The following is a 14,493-nucleotide window of genomic DNA, read 5'->3' as shown; positions in this document are numbered from 1 at the left end:
ATATATATATTATTTTTTTATTTTTTCCTAGAAGAAATATTTGGCCAGAGGTTCTTCCCACCCAATCCTTTGCTACGACATAAATATATTAAAGAAACTGTATATAGGAAAATATTGAAAAACAACCTATTTCCAAAAGATTTCAACATAAATTTATTCCAGAACAACATCCAACTCCTTCTCTGCTCCACTAGGCTTCAGGCTCCTGCTGCTGACACAGAATCTCATGGTGACATACAGAAAAATGCTGCATTAAATATGAGTGTAAAGGTAAAATAAGGTCTGCAGCACAGCACCATATACATCCTACAGCTGCCACATGCGTGCTTTGTGGGCTGTGAGCAGGTGCAAAAAGTACAAATATATGATCACAAAAAGTGCAAATAATCGTGTTTTATTGTGGATATTTAAAATATCTTCCAAATCCAGTGTGGAGTATTTAAGAGGCCAAATTTGAATTATTATGTTATTATCAATGTGTTACTTGAACAGCAATGGCATTTATCGTTTATCAGGACAATTTAACATCCAGCTAAATTTGTTATTGTGACAGCCTTAAACACACTGTTGATGCGTTGCAAAGAGACGTCGAGTGTTAATAACAGAGATATTTGTTCAAATCCGCAAAACTAAGGAGTGAGAACAGATCGACAGATGATGAGGCAGCACATCGAAGTAAGAATTGCCAAATAAATCAAAGAGAGAATAAACTCCAGAGGCAAAGATAGTCATCACTTAGTCTGTGCACCACAATGGTCAGTGGAGGCAGCCACAATGGGCTGAGGCCAGGTCTGTGCGGTGCTGTTGAGTTAGAACAATAACCCTGTGCAGGAGGCCCACAACGCAATCAGCCCAGGAATGTGGAAGAGGAAGCCCTGGAACAATACTCAGCGTTCCTAAGCTGCGCTTGGTCCCCACCCGTTTCAGCCTTGTTCTGCTTTCAAACTGGAAGAAAACAGGAAAGCTTGTGGGCTAAGAGCCGAGGAGAAAAAGGGGTCTGCTCTGCAGTCAGCTGAAGGGGCCCGTGGCGAACACAGTCAGCATTTAAATCCACTACAGTCACTGTGATCGGATCGGTCTGGGCAGGCATTAATCTGAACTGTAACTCCGCCTCCGGCAGCGAGTAAACACTCTGTGGTTCATGTGAGGGGAGCAGGACATGCAAACAATATTGTACTGCCCTCTACTGGCGCAACCAGACACCACAGGGTGAAGCCGTACCAGCAACAACATGGGCATGCCGTCTAAATTTTAACCACTAAATGCATGTTTTTATGCAAGTAAAAATGAAAGATTTCCCTATTTTTACCATATTTTTTTTTTTACAGACAAACTTTGATGTCATGCTTTTTTTATCCAAAAAATTATGCAATTTAATTAAAATAATGATTTTTTTTTTAAACTTCCAAAAGACAAAATAAAACAATGATTTAAAAAAAATTTTAAGTCAATAAACAGTACCAAACTACCGCCAACTACTAAGACCTCATCAACATGCATTCCACATTTTCTACTATTTTTGGATCAGTTGAACCGCCATCTTTCCACCCAAAGAGATGGGCTTGTTCAAAAAGTCGCACAAAGGACAATAACATTCTGGTTTGTACACAGTTTGTGTTGAGAAATAATTATCCAAATGAGGAACATGTCAAATCAACCAAACTCTACTTCCTAAAAAAGATAAGCGTCATTGTTGTTTTGTTGACTGTGACTTGCATTCGACGTCGGTGCCGCCTGTTGAACGTGAAGTTCACAGCCAGAGCAGTCGCAACAAAGTTTGAGTTAGGAGACGGTACACATGGCGAAATTCGCCTCCCCTGAACTCTACGATCGTTGAATAAAGTTGCTTTCTTTATCCATTGAAGCTTTGTCTACCTTTTTTTTTTTTTTAGTTTTTCGATCTTTGCACCAGCAAATTAAACTGAAGCTTCTTAATCTGCAAACAGAAACCAAAAGCGCAGAATGACAACGGGATGAGTCTGAAGCATCCAGGGTCTGTCCTGTCCTGAGCGACGCTCATGAAGGAATCTACAAAAGAGCCTGGTTGGTTGTCACTGCTGAGGAACGTCAGAATGTGACCCGAGTCACATTCCGAGTCACAAAACGAGTCTCGTTTTGTGCATCATGACGTGATTCCTATCTGCTCAGAAAGAATTTACAGTAACTATTTACAGCAACAATATTACAGAGCTACTCAAAAGAAGAAACATCCAGACAAACTACACAAAACAAAGAGTGTGAGGGCAAAAAATTACTGTCTTCAAAGTAGACAAAAAACAAGTGAGAAATTGGTGTTTGAGACCAGACTGAGAGAAAACAAGTGAAGGAAATGGGATTTAAGTAGAGGAAAGGCTGTGATTAACACCTAAACTGAAGAATATGAGATTAAGTTGGAATTTTATTGTGACATTTTGAGGTAGTATTGTGATAACGATAAAATGTTACAATAGAAAAACGATTCATTACGTCTTTTTGCAGTAATTGCCTGGCACAGCGTGCAGTAACAGCTGTGCCAACACCAATACAATTCTTCCCACTTGAAACGAGATTCTTCAGAACTGCACTTAATTAAAAAAGTACGATTTATATCATTAAACTTCACACAGTAACTGAATTTAATTATATTTTTAACTTTACTGATATTCATTGGTGCTTTCTGTTGAACAAACAGTAGAGAAAATAGTAAAAATAAAATTTATAAGACTGCCAGTTATGTTTTTTTTATCATTAATTGAAATGCGTCAAGGCAAAGATAAATCAAAATTTTTATAAGAAATTTTTCATGATAACGGTATGATAAATGCACCACTCAAACCTGCAAATGTGATTTCATCCCTGAATATTGCAATGACGACTGTGAAGTCTGACCAAAAACAGGAACGGTTGGACAAAGACAGAAAGTTGCACTTTTCTTTACACTGAAGAAAAGTAAATAACTGGTTTCTGTAACACTTTATTTGACGGGGTGTGAATAAGACTGACATGACACTGTCATAAACATGACATAACACATGTCATGAACATAAAGAAGTCTTTATGAATCTGTATGACGGTTGTCATGAAGTGTCACTCGGTAAATAATGACACTTTTAATGCAAGGTTGCTCTGAAAGTTGCATTGAAAGTCCATTAAAAGTGCCAACTTTGCATTAAATTGTCATTATTTACAAAATCATGCAAAGTTGGCACTTTTAACGGATTTTTAATGCCACTTTTAAAGCAACTTTGCATTAAAAGTGTCATTATTTACCGAATGACACTTTATGACAACTGTCATAAACATTCATAAAGACTTCTTTATGTTCATGACAGTGTTATGTTATGTTTATGACAGTGTTATATCAGTCTTATGCATACCCCTTCAAATAAAGTGTTACCCTGGTTTCTACTGTGTATTAAAAAAAACTGATTTTGCAACAAATGCATAAATGCATTTACGTGTAATGCCCTAAAATCTTTGCAGAAGCATTGAGAAAACGGAGCAAACTAAGACGGCAAGAAAGCAAATGAGACAAAAAAAAGAAAAAGAAATGTTTCTACTTTTTCTCTCTCCTTTCCTTTCCCACAGTACTTTGGGAACAGCTGCTCCCAAAACAACAGCCCACGGAGGACCACCCTTGTTAACCCGTGCGACATACCTTAAGGCCATAGAGCAGGGACTCGACTGGAAAGACACGAAGACCCCCGCCACCTCACTGCACAGGAATCTGAAACAAAAAGCAGAAGCTGTGCATCGAGCAAAACCGAAGGCTGACATGATGACATCACAAAACACAAGCATGCCCCGTCACTCAACGTCTCTCCACACTTTAGGACGCTTAAGAAGCATTAATGTTGGCGCAATCTGAAACCACTAGGGCTCAGTCGGCCCGCAAAGTTTTTAGACTTGATGACGTTTTCAAATGTTGAACTTTAAAGTTTGCACTGGCTTGTTTTGGTGCAGAGCACAGAGTTGTCAGCCTACTGTCTGCTTCAGGCTGGTTTGCTCTCTATTGCGACAGGATTAAGCCCTCCTGCTGGGCAGAGTAATAATCTGAAGATTACCATTACATCCATGAGGCAGTTACGTAAGCATTCGGGGTTAAACCACGCTATTCTTCCTTTTTATCATATTAATGGCTAAAAAGACTCCTTTTATAGTCAAGTCATCTTCTATGTAGTCGAGCATTCGTCGTCACGGTCTGACTCAGAGCACCATGCTTATTGGGTTAGAAAGGGACTTGGGAAAACAATCCAATTAGACAGAAATAAACATAAAAAAAGAGAGACAGAGAGAGAGAGAGAGAAAGAGAGAGAGAATGTTAACAGAACACCAGAAACTTCAAACCTATCAAACCACATGCAAAGAAAGGAAGAAGAAGGCCTTAGTCAGAGCAGCCAGACAGAGAAGTTGAGGTGTGAGAACTTCCACGCTACACCAACTGTGTGAATGTGAGCGGATGGCGATGACAGGTCAGCGAAGGTGGAGAGCGAATCAACGTTCGACTTGAACCTTAAGTCAGGTCGACTTAAGCTGGCGTACAAACTCACACAACCCACCCACCGCAAACGTAGCCTAAAACAAAGATAGTCTCTCACCCACCCTCGCTTGCTTTTCTCACGGTGATAAAACCTGTGAATAACACGTCTCACTTCCTGTTCCAACTCGGTGACTCCAAAACCCAAAAAGAAAAAAAAAAAAAACTAACCACAAAAAAAACAAAAAAAACAAAGGCTTACATCCTGAACCCTGTAACACAAACTTATCTACTGCTCTATGCTGAAGCTCTTTTTTTTTATTCTGACGACAATGAAACTTCTCTAGAAAAACATGGCGGTAATTATAATAATAATAATAATAATAGTAATATAAGAAACAGTTTGTTGCACAAATGAAATAATGGCCTGTTTTAGGAAAAAAGCAACAGCGCAAGCAAAAGCTGAACTGATCAATGGTTAACTTCTCTGTCTACTTTATTACCACCTGCTGCTTTCTAAATGAATAGGTCACTGACTGGCCATTCAGGAAGCAGGACAACCTCTAAGATGAGGTTATGTTTACTTAACTCTCTCTATTGCCTCAGTTTCATTTTGCCCCAACAACACACAGAAAAGCATCTCTGAAATGTTTAGTAATTAAATACGTTTCCTAAAACTAGCCCAGATGACTGTCAGAATTTGGGAATGACGATATCTGGCTACCTCCAGATGCCTGGCTTGCTGTAATCACAACCTCTTAAGCGGAAACATTCCTGAATCCTTCCTATTAGAGACGTAAATGACTACGCTTTAAGGATGTTTCAGATTGTCCTCATTTCCTTACAACTGACATATAAAAACCAGAGGGTTCGTTGTCGTTGATGCCCTTGTAAAAACGTCAGAAATCTCCAAACCCAGCTCGGGCCGTCTTGAGGACAAAAACAGGGTGTTTTCCTTGGCAGAAGCAGACCCAAACATCAATTATGCTCCAAACCCTCTTTCCAAAAAGCCGCGGATAATCTTGCTCAGCAGGGCTCAATTATAGGTTATTTCTAGCGAGACTCTGTCCTCATTGTGCGCTGCATTATCCCAAAGTCTTGCAATGCAAGAAAGAACAAGAATGCCTAACCTAAACTGGCCGATGTTGAGAGCTAATTTAAGCTGCAGAAAGAAGAGATGCTTGTGAGATAGAGCACCTTGAATCTCAAACTTTGATGTATTTAGTAGGATTTACGTGATGGACCGAGGTGATGCAGAATAGTGAGAAGGAAGATGTTGTTCAGTCAGAATCTAAAAAAAATTATTCCTATTAACCCCTCATTCATCAGGAGCTGCAGGGAGGCCCGTTTGGACTTTGGAAAAGCTAAAGTAACAGAAAGTAGCAGGTAAAAGTGATTAGCTCGACACTGTAAATAGTTTCCCAACTACTCCAGGGCAAAACAGTCGAGTCCAACACAGGAGATGAAAATGATGAAAATGTTGAAATATGACGTCAGACTGAGGTTTGAAAAAAAATCAGAGCCTTGTCAGATTTAGGACAACAAATAAAAGCCGACTTGGTCTGATTTTGAAAAAAAAAAAAAAAAAAAAAAGTATATATTTCTGGTGTGAGATTGGCAACTTTACAAAAAATCATATGTGGGTCACATATGGTCAAAGAATCCTTCAATGTCTAGCAACTCGATTCAGAAACCAATATAAATTCTGAAATAAATGTTTGTCTACAGATTCTGTTTAAATTATGTGACTGACAAGAGGAAACGACTGTAAATAAATAAAACATTCATTTAAAACAATTCTGTCAGGTCCCATCAGTTTTACATTTAAACAAAAAGGGGTTTGTGCATAAAATTCTGTAATTTAAATGACCAGTATTAGCTTAGCTTAGCTGCCCGAAATAAATAAATAAAGGAATTATTCAAAATTATTCATTATGGCAAGATGGCCTTCTACAGTGACGTATCATGTAATGCAGAAAACTCGTAAAAAGGAGCGGCAAAGACGTATACTGGTAACTTAAACGCATTTTAAAATTGATTTCGGAGCATCTTGAATTGATTCAGAATTCCCAGGACTAGGAATTGTGCTTTTACTCCATCGTTTAGTGCAGGATGTTGTAATCTTATAGTTTGGTGCTTGCATTCAGTTCTTTCTTGGGCAAACAGTGAGGTTTTTAATCGTGTGTGTGTGTGTGTGCGTGCGTGTGTGTGCAGTTCCTCCGAATGCTATTTGTTCAGGTGTCCAATAATAGCTACCTGACCAAATGCAAACACACGGATCTAAATGACTCCAACTGTTCAGTCCAGGTTTAGGTTGGGTCCAGCTTTGTAATAATAGCAAATAATCGACCGTAGACACGTCTGGAGAGGCGACATGAGGAAGTTGTGAATTAATATTGAAGTAGCTGGAGCAGAATTACCTGAACTTCTTTCTTTCTTTCTTTCTTTCTTCTTTTTACTTAAATTGATACACGAAATGTTAAAGAGACTGAGTGAATCATTTGTAGTGATTTCTGAAATGCTGATTTAACTGTTAATCCTTGCAGGGGGTCAGCTTAGTGAGAGGCCACTGTGGGGGTGTTTTAGAGGGCTTGGTTTTTCCATCCCCATTCTCTTCAATGCCATTAATGCCTTACCAGATTAAAACAAACATACTAATTCACTGGAATTGTGCCCTAGATAATCACAGATAGATGGGTCGAGGCAATCTGGGGGGGATTTCCCTCAAGCCGGTGCACGTAAAGTACACATCTGCACTGCCATCAAAGGCTTATTTTTTATTTTTTTTATTTTTTGATGTAGTGGGGGATTCAGCAAAGCCTTGTAGGTCAGTGTTGGCACTACGCCGCAAAAACCTCATCTAGAAAATGTTGTTGTTAACCAACAGCAAACTCATCCTGAAAGAAGTCTCAGCATTTCACATTTTGCCATGTCAGAGTTGGAAACTTTAATATATTTTAGCTGTAGTTATTACCGATACTCCAACACAAAGTTGAGTATCACTTTGTCCCCAAGTAGATGGAGTATACAAATTTTTTATTTTTTTTTGGTGTTACTCACAAATGCTGAGTCAATACTTTTTATTCAATACTTTTGTTGCAGTCGGAGCTGCGAGTCTTTTGGGCGACGTCTCTGACGGTTTCGCGCATCCAGAGAGCTTAAGTTTTGTTCGACATGAATCTGTATGGACGGGAAAGCGTCTGTGAACTCTTTTCGAGTCTTGACACAAATTTATCAATTGGATTTAACTCTGGACTTTGACTGAGATAGTCAAACGTGTGAATATGCTTTAATTGCAATCATTACATTGTAGGTCTGACGGTGTGTGTGGGTGAGCCTTCACCCAAGTCTAAAGTCTTTCACAGCATCTAAAAATGCTTCCTACATTTAATGTCATTCCTCTTCACTTTTTTTCCAACACTTCCCATTTTCAGAAAAAACAGGTTAAACACAGATTGGGACATTGTTTTATAACCTGACCTAAACTTGCCTTAAATGTCCCAGCAATTTAATTCCTGACCTGTCTGTCTGCTGCTTGTTCATTAATGTAAATGTTTTTGGAAAAAATGTCAAAAAAAGAAAAAACACTATCTTTTTCCATGCAATGAACATACACTACTTTGTGCTAGTCCGAATTAAACAATCAAAATCACCAAACGTGGTGCAAAAAAAAAAAAGAAGCTAAAGTGGGATGGGTCCTTGTACTTGTCCTCTACATATTTGTCACAAAACTTAAGTGAAGACAGAGAGAACAAAATTTAAGAGCGTCATCTACGTTAATATAGTCGTGGGAGTCAGTACTGTACACACAAACCGGTATTTTATCTGTCACGGCGCCTTCCTCTTAAATAGTTGCCCTTCTACCCCCTCTCACACATCTGGCCAGATTCCTTTCTGTGTGTATCCAAGAGACGCTGAACAAATGCTTTTTATCCGAGTAACGTCAGATGCAGAGCTGAAAGTTCGCCTAATGTTATGCTATTGCATAAGAGTCACCGTGCACAGACATGTTACAGTCTCTTGCACTTAAACGTATTATTATTATTTTTAAGTTACCTCAGACTAACAAAATATTTGTTGTTGTTTGTAGTTATATACAACTCAATTTTGTTGTAGCTTTCAAAAGATTTATGCAACATCCCAGAAAAACAGTGGCTTAAATCTGCTTGGTTATTTTTGACTGCTGCGGGTAAACTTACTTAGCCGGTTAGGTCATAATTTTTGCTTCATTACAAACACTAAGACCGTACACAACAAGAAGCTAACATTCATTTAAAAACAAAATAAGACGAATAGGATTTGCAGTAGGCTTCAGTTAGCATCTTAGCCTAGCGTTTTCACTCTACAGAGGAAACTGCTAGTGTTGAGCAAGGAGCTAACTAGCACCAGCAACTTGCTTTAGCTCAACCAGCCAGTTGTAAAGGCTAAAATAACGTTCCGCAAGCCAACAACATACAAAATATAAGGGGCTAATCTAGCCGTCAGGAAGCGAGACAAGCAATGACAACAAGTACGTGAGCGGTGTTTACCATTTAACTTGCAAAGAGGGAAGGCGATTAACTCTAACACTAGCAGAACAGCCAAACTCCTTCTTTAGCATGCTACGGCAGCCTATTTTGAAAGGCTAACGTTAATATCAACAAAGTTAGTAACTCAGCTCAACGCCAGCTGCGTTTGACAGAAAACACTTTTTTTCTTAATTTCAGCAGTATTTGGGATGTTGACGTTACTTACAACTTTTGCTTCTTCTTCCTTTTAGTTGAGCTAGGTCGCTAGCTTGCAGGCGTTCTTTTCATTTGCCGAGCGAGCTTGAACGTCCTGGCCCTCCTCCATTGGAAGGATTTGCGTAGTGGTGTGATTTTTTTTCTCTTTTTTTTCGCAGTCTCTTTGTGAGTCGGTAGAGGTCTTCTGTCAGAGCCAACGGCAACCCTTTTGGCTCCTCCTTTTTGATTATAATTGGATGTAAAAAATACGCCTACATGTAGCACAGTTTTCTGATTGGATAAATTACTTTCCAACTTTAAGCTGATTACTTGTTGATTGGATGACGTCTTTCGGAGGACGGCATTGGCAGAGTTATACATTTGTTTTAATTTTCGGAGTACACCGATATGTGCTATGATGGGCGGAGAGCTCACACAAACTACAATTAACATGGCTTTGAATGAGACGTAAAAATGCTGACAAGTGACTTAAGTTTTTGTCTGTTGAATTTACATCTAGCGAGGGGACTAATAGCTACACTTATTAAATTTGTTAATAAGTGTGCAAATTTCCTTTTTTTCTCAAGCGTTTCTGGTAGTAAAATTGTGATTTAATGGATATCTATAAATGTGAGCACAAGTTGCATACATTTTACATGTTTTGTGATTGTAATTAAATTAATATAAACTTTAAAAACACAAGTTGAGATTTGTGGTTGCAATGTTACAACATCTAAACAAGTTCATAAATACTTCTGTAATACTGTAATAGCAGCATAATAACAATAAACATTCACTTTTAATGGAAATAAATATTACACCTTCTCAATCTATTTTTAGTCATTAATAGAAACCTGAAAAGAGTCACATTTATCTTTGATGGATCTCTGTTTTAAAATGATCAAGTTATAAAGTCTTTAAAAATATATGCCGGCATAATTTAAACACAATACTTTTTTCATTTAACTAAATACATTCAAGTAGCCACATGCAAACCCATTTGCCTTCTAATCTGGCTGGAATACAGTCATGTTTATGTGAGCTTGATAAAAATGTGGTGTTTTTGTTACATCATTTATGAAGCACAATTTTTGATATTTAACAGTTGCCACTGTGTGACTGCTGTCAAGTATTAACCACAACTCAGAAACAGAGAGAATGACCTAAACATTTTTAGAATCTTTCATGAGGCAATTCTGCTGCATTTATCTTCCACTCTGTATAAACATTTTATTTCCTGATTTGGGGGGCAATTCTTTTCAGTTTGTAATCCATTAGTCAATAGTCCATGGATCAAAGTAAATCTGTTTTTTCTTTGATTGAAAATTCAGATCATAACTAAGTCAAACTACTAAAATACATTTTGCAACTCATTAAAACATTCATGATGAATTAATTTTAAAATACTGCAAAAATAAGCCTACTTGGCTGTGGAGGAGAGAGATCCTCGTCAGATGCATGGTACTTATAAGGAAAGAATCACACCTTATGTTCTGCTACAGAGCAAATACAGTCATAATTTTGTAATGTTGCAACAGGAGGATGATTCAACACCGCAAAATGACACATTTCTCCTCAGTGTACATAGATGAAAATGGCAAAGTTTTTATCATTTGCTCAGCAGCAACGTTGGGGAGCACATGTTACCAACTCAGATTATATCATAGGAAGTTTCCTGTTTGTTTGGATGTTGATAATAATTAAACCTACAAAAGAGACTTTGCACTCTTGTTTACAAGGTCGCATTTACTCAGATAAAAAAAAAACATTTGCGTTTCTACAGAATGACCGAAAGTCTTCTTGCGCCCTCTAGTGGATTTTATGGAGAAGAAACAAAACAAAACAAAACACGCGCGCGCGCGCGCGCACACACACACACACACACACACACACACACACACACACACACACACACACACACACACACACACACACACACACACACACACACACACACACACACACACACACACAACATCAGGACACTAGAAAGCTTCCACGGAGTACATTCACACTTGACATCCAGACATCCTGCAACAGGTAAATAAAGGCAGCTGCTTCCTTCCGTGGTGATGCTGGGGCTGAAAATGCAAAAGAAAACAAAAGCACATTGTGGAAAATGAATGAAGGTAAGGATTGAAAAAAACAAACAAACAAAAAAAACAAAATCATAAAAGTTGCTGAAAATGTTTTTTCTTACTCTCATTTTTGTAGAACTGTTGAGATTAGCTCGGTGTACCTTTAGCTTTAAGCTTGCTCTGCTGGTGCAGCTTGAGGTTTTTTCTTGCATTCTTCACACTCATGATGGCAGTGCCTGTTGAGATAAGAAAATTATATAATGCTTATCTGTTTAGTTAATAACGATTGTGTTCCTTTCTGTGTTGTTCAGGTGGCTGATAGAACTGATGACCCAAACGTTTGTCCCATACTTAAGAACTGTTTCACAGTTCGTTTTAGATTATGTTTCTTCTTTGATTATCCTTAGTTCAAAATCTAAAGTGACTGGACTGGTCAACCCTGATCCAGACAGACCGTTCAGCACTGAAATGAGATTCTATAAAATACAGTTTGAAATTTCCGAACTCTTTCCTTCTTTTTGTGAAAACAGAAAAAGAAGAATTTGGATGTAGATGTAAACATATATGCAAATTTTGACAAATAACTCTGTAAAATATTGAAAATAATGAGATGATATTAAACATTTGAAAAGCCAACACCATGCCCACCTGTGTCCTGGACCACACGGGCCTTTTCTGGACCAGGGCCCAGATCCCGGGCCGTCTTTAATACCGAGCTCCTGGAACTTGCTTCGACAAGTTCCAATATACGAAGCTTTTCCCACAGCAAACCCGAGGAGCCCCGCAACTAAAAAGGAATCACATAAAACTCACTATTTACTTATTATTATTATTATTATTATTATAACTCACAAAATCCCCATATGCAGAGAAAACAGAACAGACCTGCTAGTTTTGGAAAAGGGCCAAACCTTGCTGATGATTTCCAAACACCTGCATGGGAATAAAAGCATTCGGTTAAAATGAAATTCAGCAGAGAAATACATTGTCTGTGGTGTTTTTGGAGAAATAATGGAGTGTTTACCATTGTAGATGAGACCACCCGTGACAGCCATGCTGCCCACAGACAGGGGGAGAGCTGAAAGAAAGGGGAAATTGGATAAATGATATTAAGACGCCAATAAAATCAATACATTGTCAGATAAATGATAGAGATGGACTGATCACTTGGCCAGAGATCGGAATTGGATCATTTTCCCATGACTAAATCTGGTTTATCACCCAAAAAGCAAAAATTCCCACCATTTTTTTTTATTAGCAAATGCATCAAACATCATCATGTTCTTGGGCGCATTTTTTCAGTTTATTGAAAATCAAATGAAGATCAGGTACACACGCTTTAACATGTATGAATTTGTAATTCTTTAAATTTCTAAGGAATTCGAAGCTGTCTAGATGCCTTCAGCACATATACGCAACGATCTCTGGAAAAGAAATAAAAAAATCAGAATTAGCCTAAATCTTTACAGGAAAGGATCTAAAAACCCCCGGAAAACCTGATTAGTGTATCTCTAATAAATGGGAATAAATATTTGTAGTAAAACATAAATAACGTCCCACTCTTAATTACTAAAAGCAGTAAAACGTCAGACTGTTTGTTCATCATGACAGAGACTTTCTCAAAAACAAGTTTCAAGATCCAGTGGCAACAAGAGACTTTATTTTTTATTTTTTTCCCTTCTTAGCGTAAATCAATCGCCTTTTGCCCGTTTCCAAACTTTGACCCCTGGAGTGGTGGTGAGACTACTCCTGATTATTTGGAGGTCAAAGGGACAAATAGAGGAAGTGCTGATTGTTGTCGGTTCGTGTTTTCACAAGTTCATGGTGAAGGAAGAGGAGAAGCAGCTGGAGCATGGAGTGGAGGAATGCAGAGAGAGAGAGAGAGAGAGAAAGAGAATGTGGAGGGATAAAGATTAAAAACTGTTGCCACATAAAACAAAAACGTTTTCTGTTTTTTGGAGTCCTAATCAGCCAACATTGGAAAGGATATTTCTCATCCACCATCTCGATAACTTTGGTGCTGTTGTCTTTTGATACATGACATAAACACCTCAGGTTGCTTTAATTTAGCCGTCACTTTGACAAATCATTTCTTTGTTTTGTCGCTCTTGTAGAATCATGATTGATTTTTTTTTTCTTTAAATCAGTTTGATCTACGTCATCATTGACATCTTGGACACTCCCAGCCGATCGCCGCCCAGCCGTAGCCAGAAACAAAGACAATGCAGGCTGTGCTACTTAGCTGAATTCTACTTTAAAAACAAAAATGTTCACATATGGAAGATATTTTTTTGCTTTTGTGTAGTTTACTTTTTGGTGGGGGGGGATCCTCGCTCTGAAACCCACAGAGGAATGTAAACACACTCTTCAGTGAATAAGTGACTTCTTCTACACATGGAAGAACACATTGAAGTGTTTTCTTGTTTTAACAATTTAAAAGTTGCGAGAATTTCTCATTTTCAGAAAGATCATGGCGTGTGCTTCATCTCTAAAAGGAGATTACCTCTGTACCAGAAGCTTTCCTCTTGGCACTCTTTCCACACCTTCCTCACATCTTCCCGGTGGACGTGAGCGTCGCTCAGGGGACACTGTGAGACGCACACGCAGGACAGGTTAGGCATCAGATAAACACACAGCGGCTTCCAGTAATAGGTGTCATGTTTTTGATTATCTCTCACCTTCCAGCCCTGTTTGGCTGGAGCTGAATCAGGAGCAGCAGGAGTCTCTCCTGTCTTCACTGTTGTAGTTTCTCCACTTCCAGAACTCATTTTGGAGGAGGCTTCACTCGTTGCACTACCAGCTGTGCTACACGACCTCTCCACTGCCGTCCGCTTTCAGATAAACTAAGTGGAGAGGCTCCTCCCTGGACTAGTTTTTAAACTCCACCCCCCTTAAAAATCCTGACAACACACTGCACATGTACAGGTAATTCAATGTGATTTAAAGAAATTACAGTATAAATCACTTTAATCAGGAAAAATACATAGTAGTACTACACCTGTAGGGTTGTCATTTGTAATATGAGACTAAAAGGGCAAAACAAAGCGTAGGTTTATTTTATAATAGATGTTGTGTCCACACACAATCAGAGAGCATATACAAAAGTCATCATTTTTTTGACTTTATGATTAATAATTTGAAAAACACATTATTAACATTGAATATACCAGAGCCTAGACAAAAGGAAATGCTTAAAATGTGAGTTGTTTTTTTTTTCTGCTAATTTGGAAATATTCTCTGATCTCCACATAAATCA

General features: G+C 38.3%; 1 protein-coding gene across 2 annotated transcripts; it reads right to left on the bottom strand.

Annotated features, from left to right (window-relative positions):
• Positions 1 to 11,064: 11,064 nt before the first annotated feature.
• ociad2 (OCIA domain containing 2) lies at positions 11,065 to 14,093 on the bottom strand. Of its 2 annotated transcripts, none has more exons than XM_007550707.2 (7): positions 13,916 to 14,093; positions 13,741 to 13,825; positions 12,262 to 12,315; positions 12,123 to 12,170; positions 11,886 to 12,024; positions 11,360 to 11,473; positions 11,065 to 11,240 (listed from the first exon to the last, which is right to left on the bottom strand). In XM_007550707.2, exons 1-6 carry the CDS (start codon positions 14,003 to 14,005, stop codon positions 11,407 to 11,409), a joined length of 483 nt encoding a protein of 160 aa, XP_007550769.1. In that variant the 5' UTR covers positions 14,006 to 14,093; the 3' UTR covers positions 11,065 to 11,240; positions 11,360 to 11,406. The 2 variants fall into 2 exon arrangements, with proteins under 2 accessions (XP_007550769.1, XP_007550770.1); XM_007550708.2 differs by having other exon boundaries at positions 11,399 to 11,473.
• Between the last annotated feature and the right edge of the window lie 400 nt (positions 14,094 to 14,493).

The sequence above is a fragment of the Poecilia formosa genome, unplaced genomic scaffold (genome assembly GCF_000485575.1).
Source record: "Poecilia formosa unplaced genomic scaffold, Poecilia_formosa-5.1.2 Scaffold37, whole genome shotgun sequence".
Lineage (NCBI taxonomy): Eukaryota > Metazoa > Chordata > Actinopteri > Cyprinodontiformes > Poeciliidae > Poecilia > Poecilia formosa.
This window is presented reverse-complemented; position numbering and strand designations above follow the sequence as displayed.

What these genes read in the sequence shown, in the direction of transcription:
- ociad2 (XM_007550707.2), bottom strand. Translation starts at nt 14,005, where the DNA reads ATGAGTTCTGGAAGTGGAGAAACTACAACAGTGAAGACAGGAGAGACT. An exon ending in GGAAAGCTTCTGGTACAGAG is followed by an intron (nt 12,316 to 13,740) that starts GTAATCTCCTTT and finishes CCTTTCTTTCAG; the next exon opens with CTCTCCCCCTGTCTGTGGGC. An exon ending in CCCTTTTCCAAAACTAGCAG is followed by an intron (nt 12,025 to 12,122) that starts GTCTGTTCTGTT and finishes ATTCCTTTTTAG; the next exon opens with TTGCGGGGCTCCTCGGGTTT.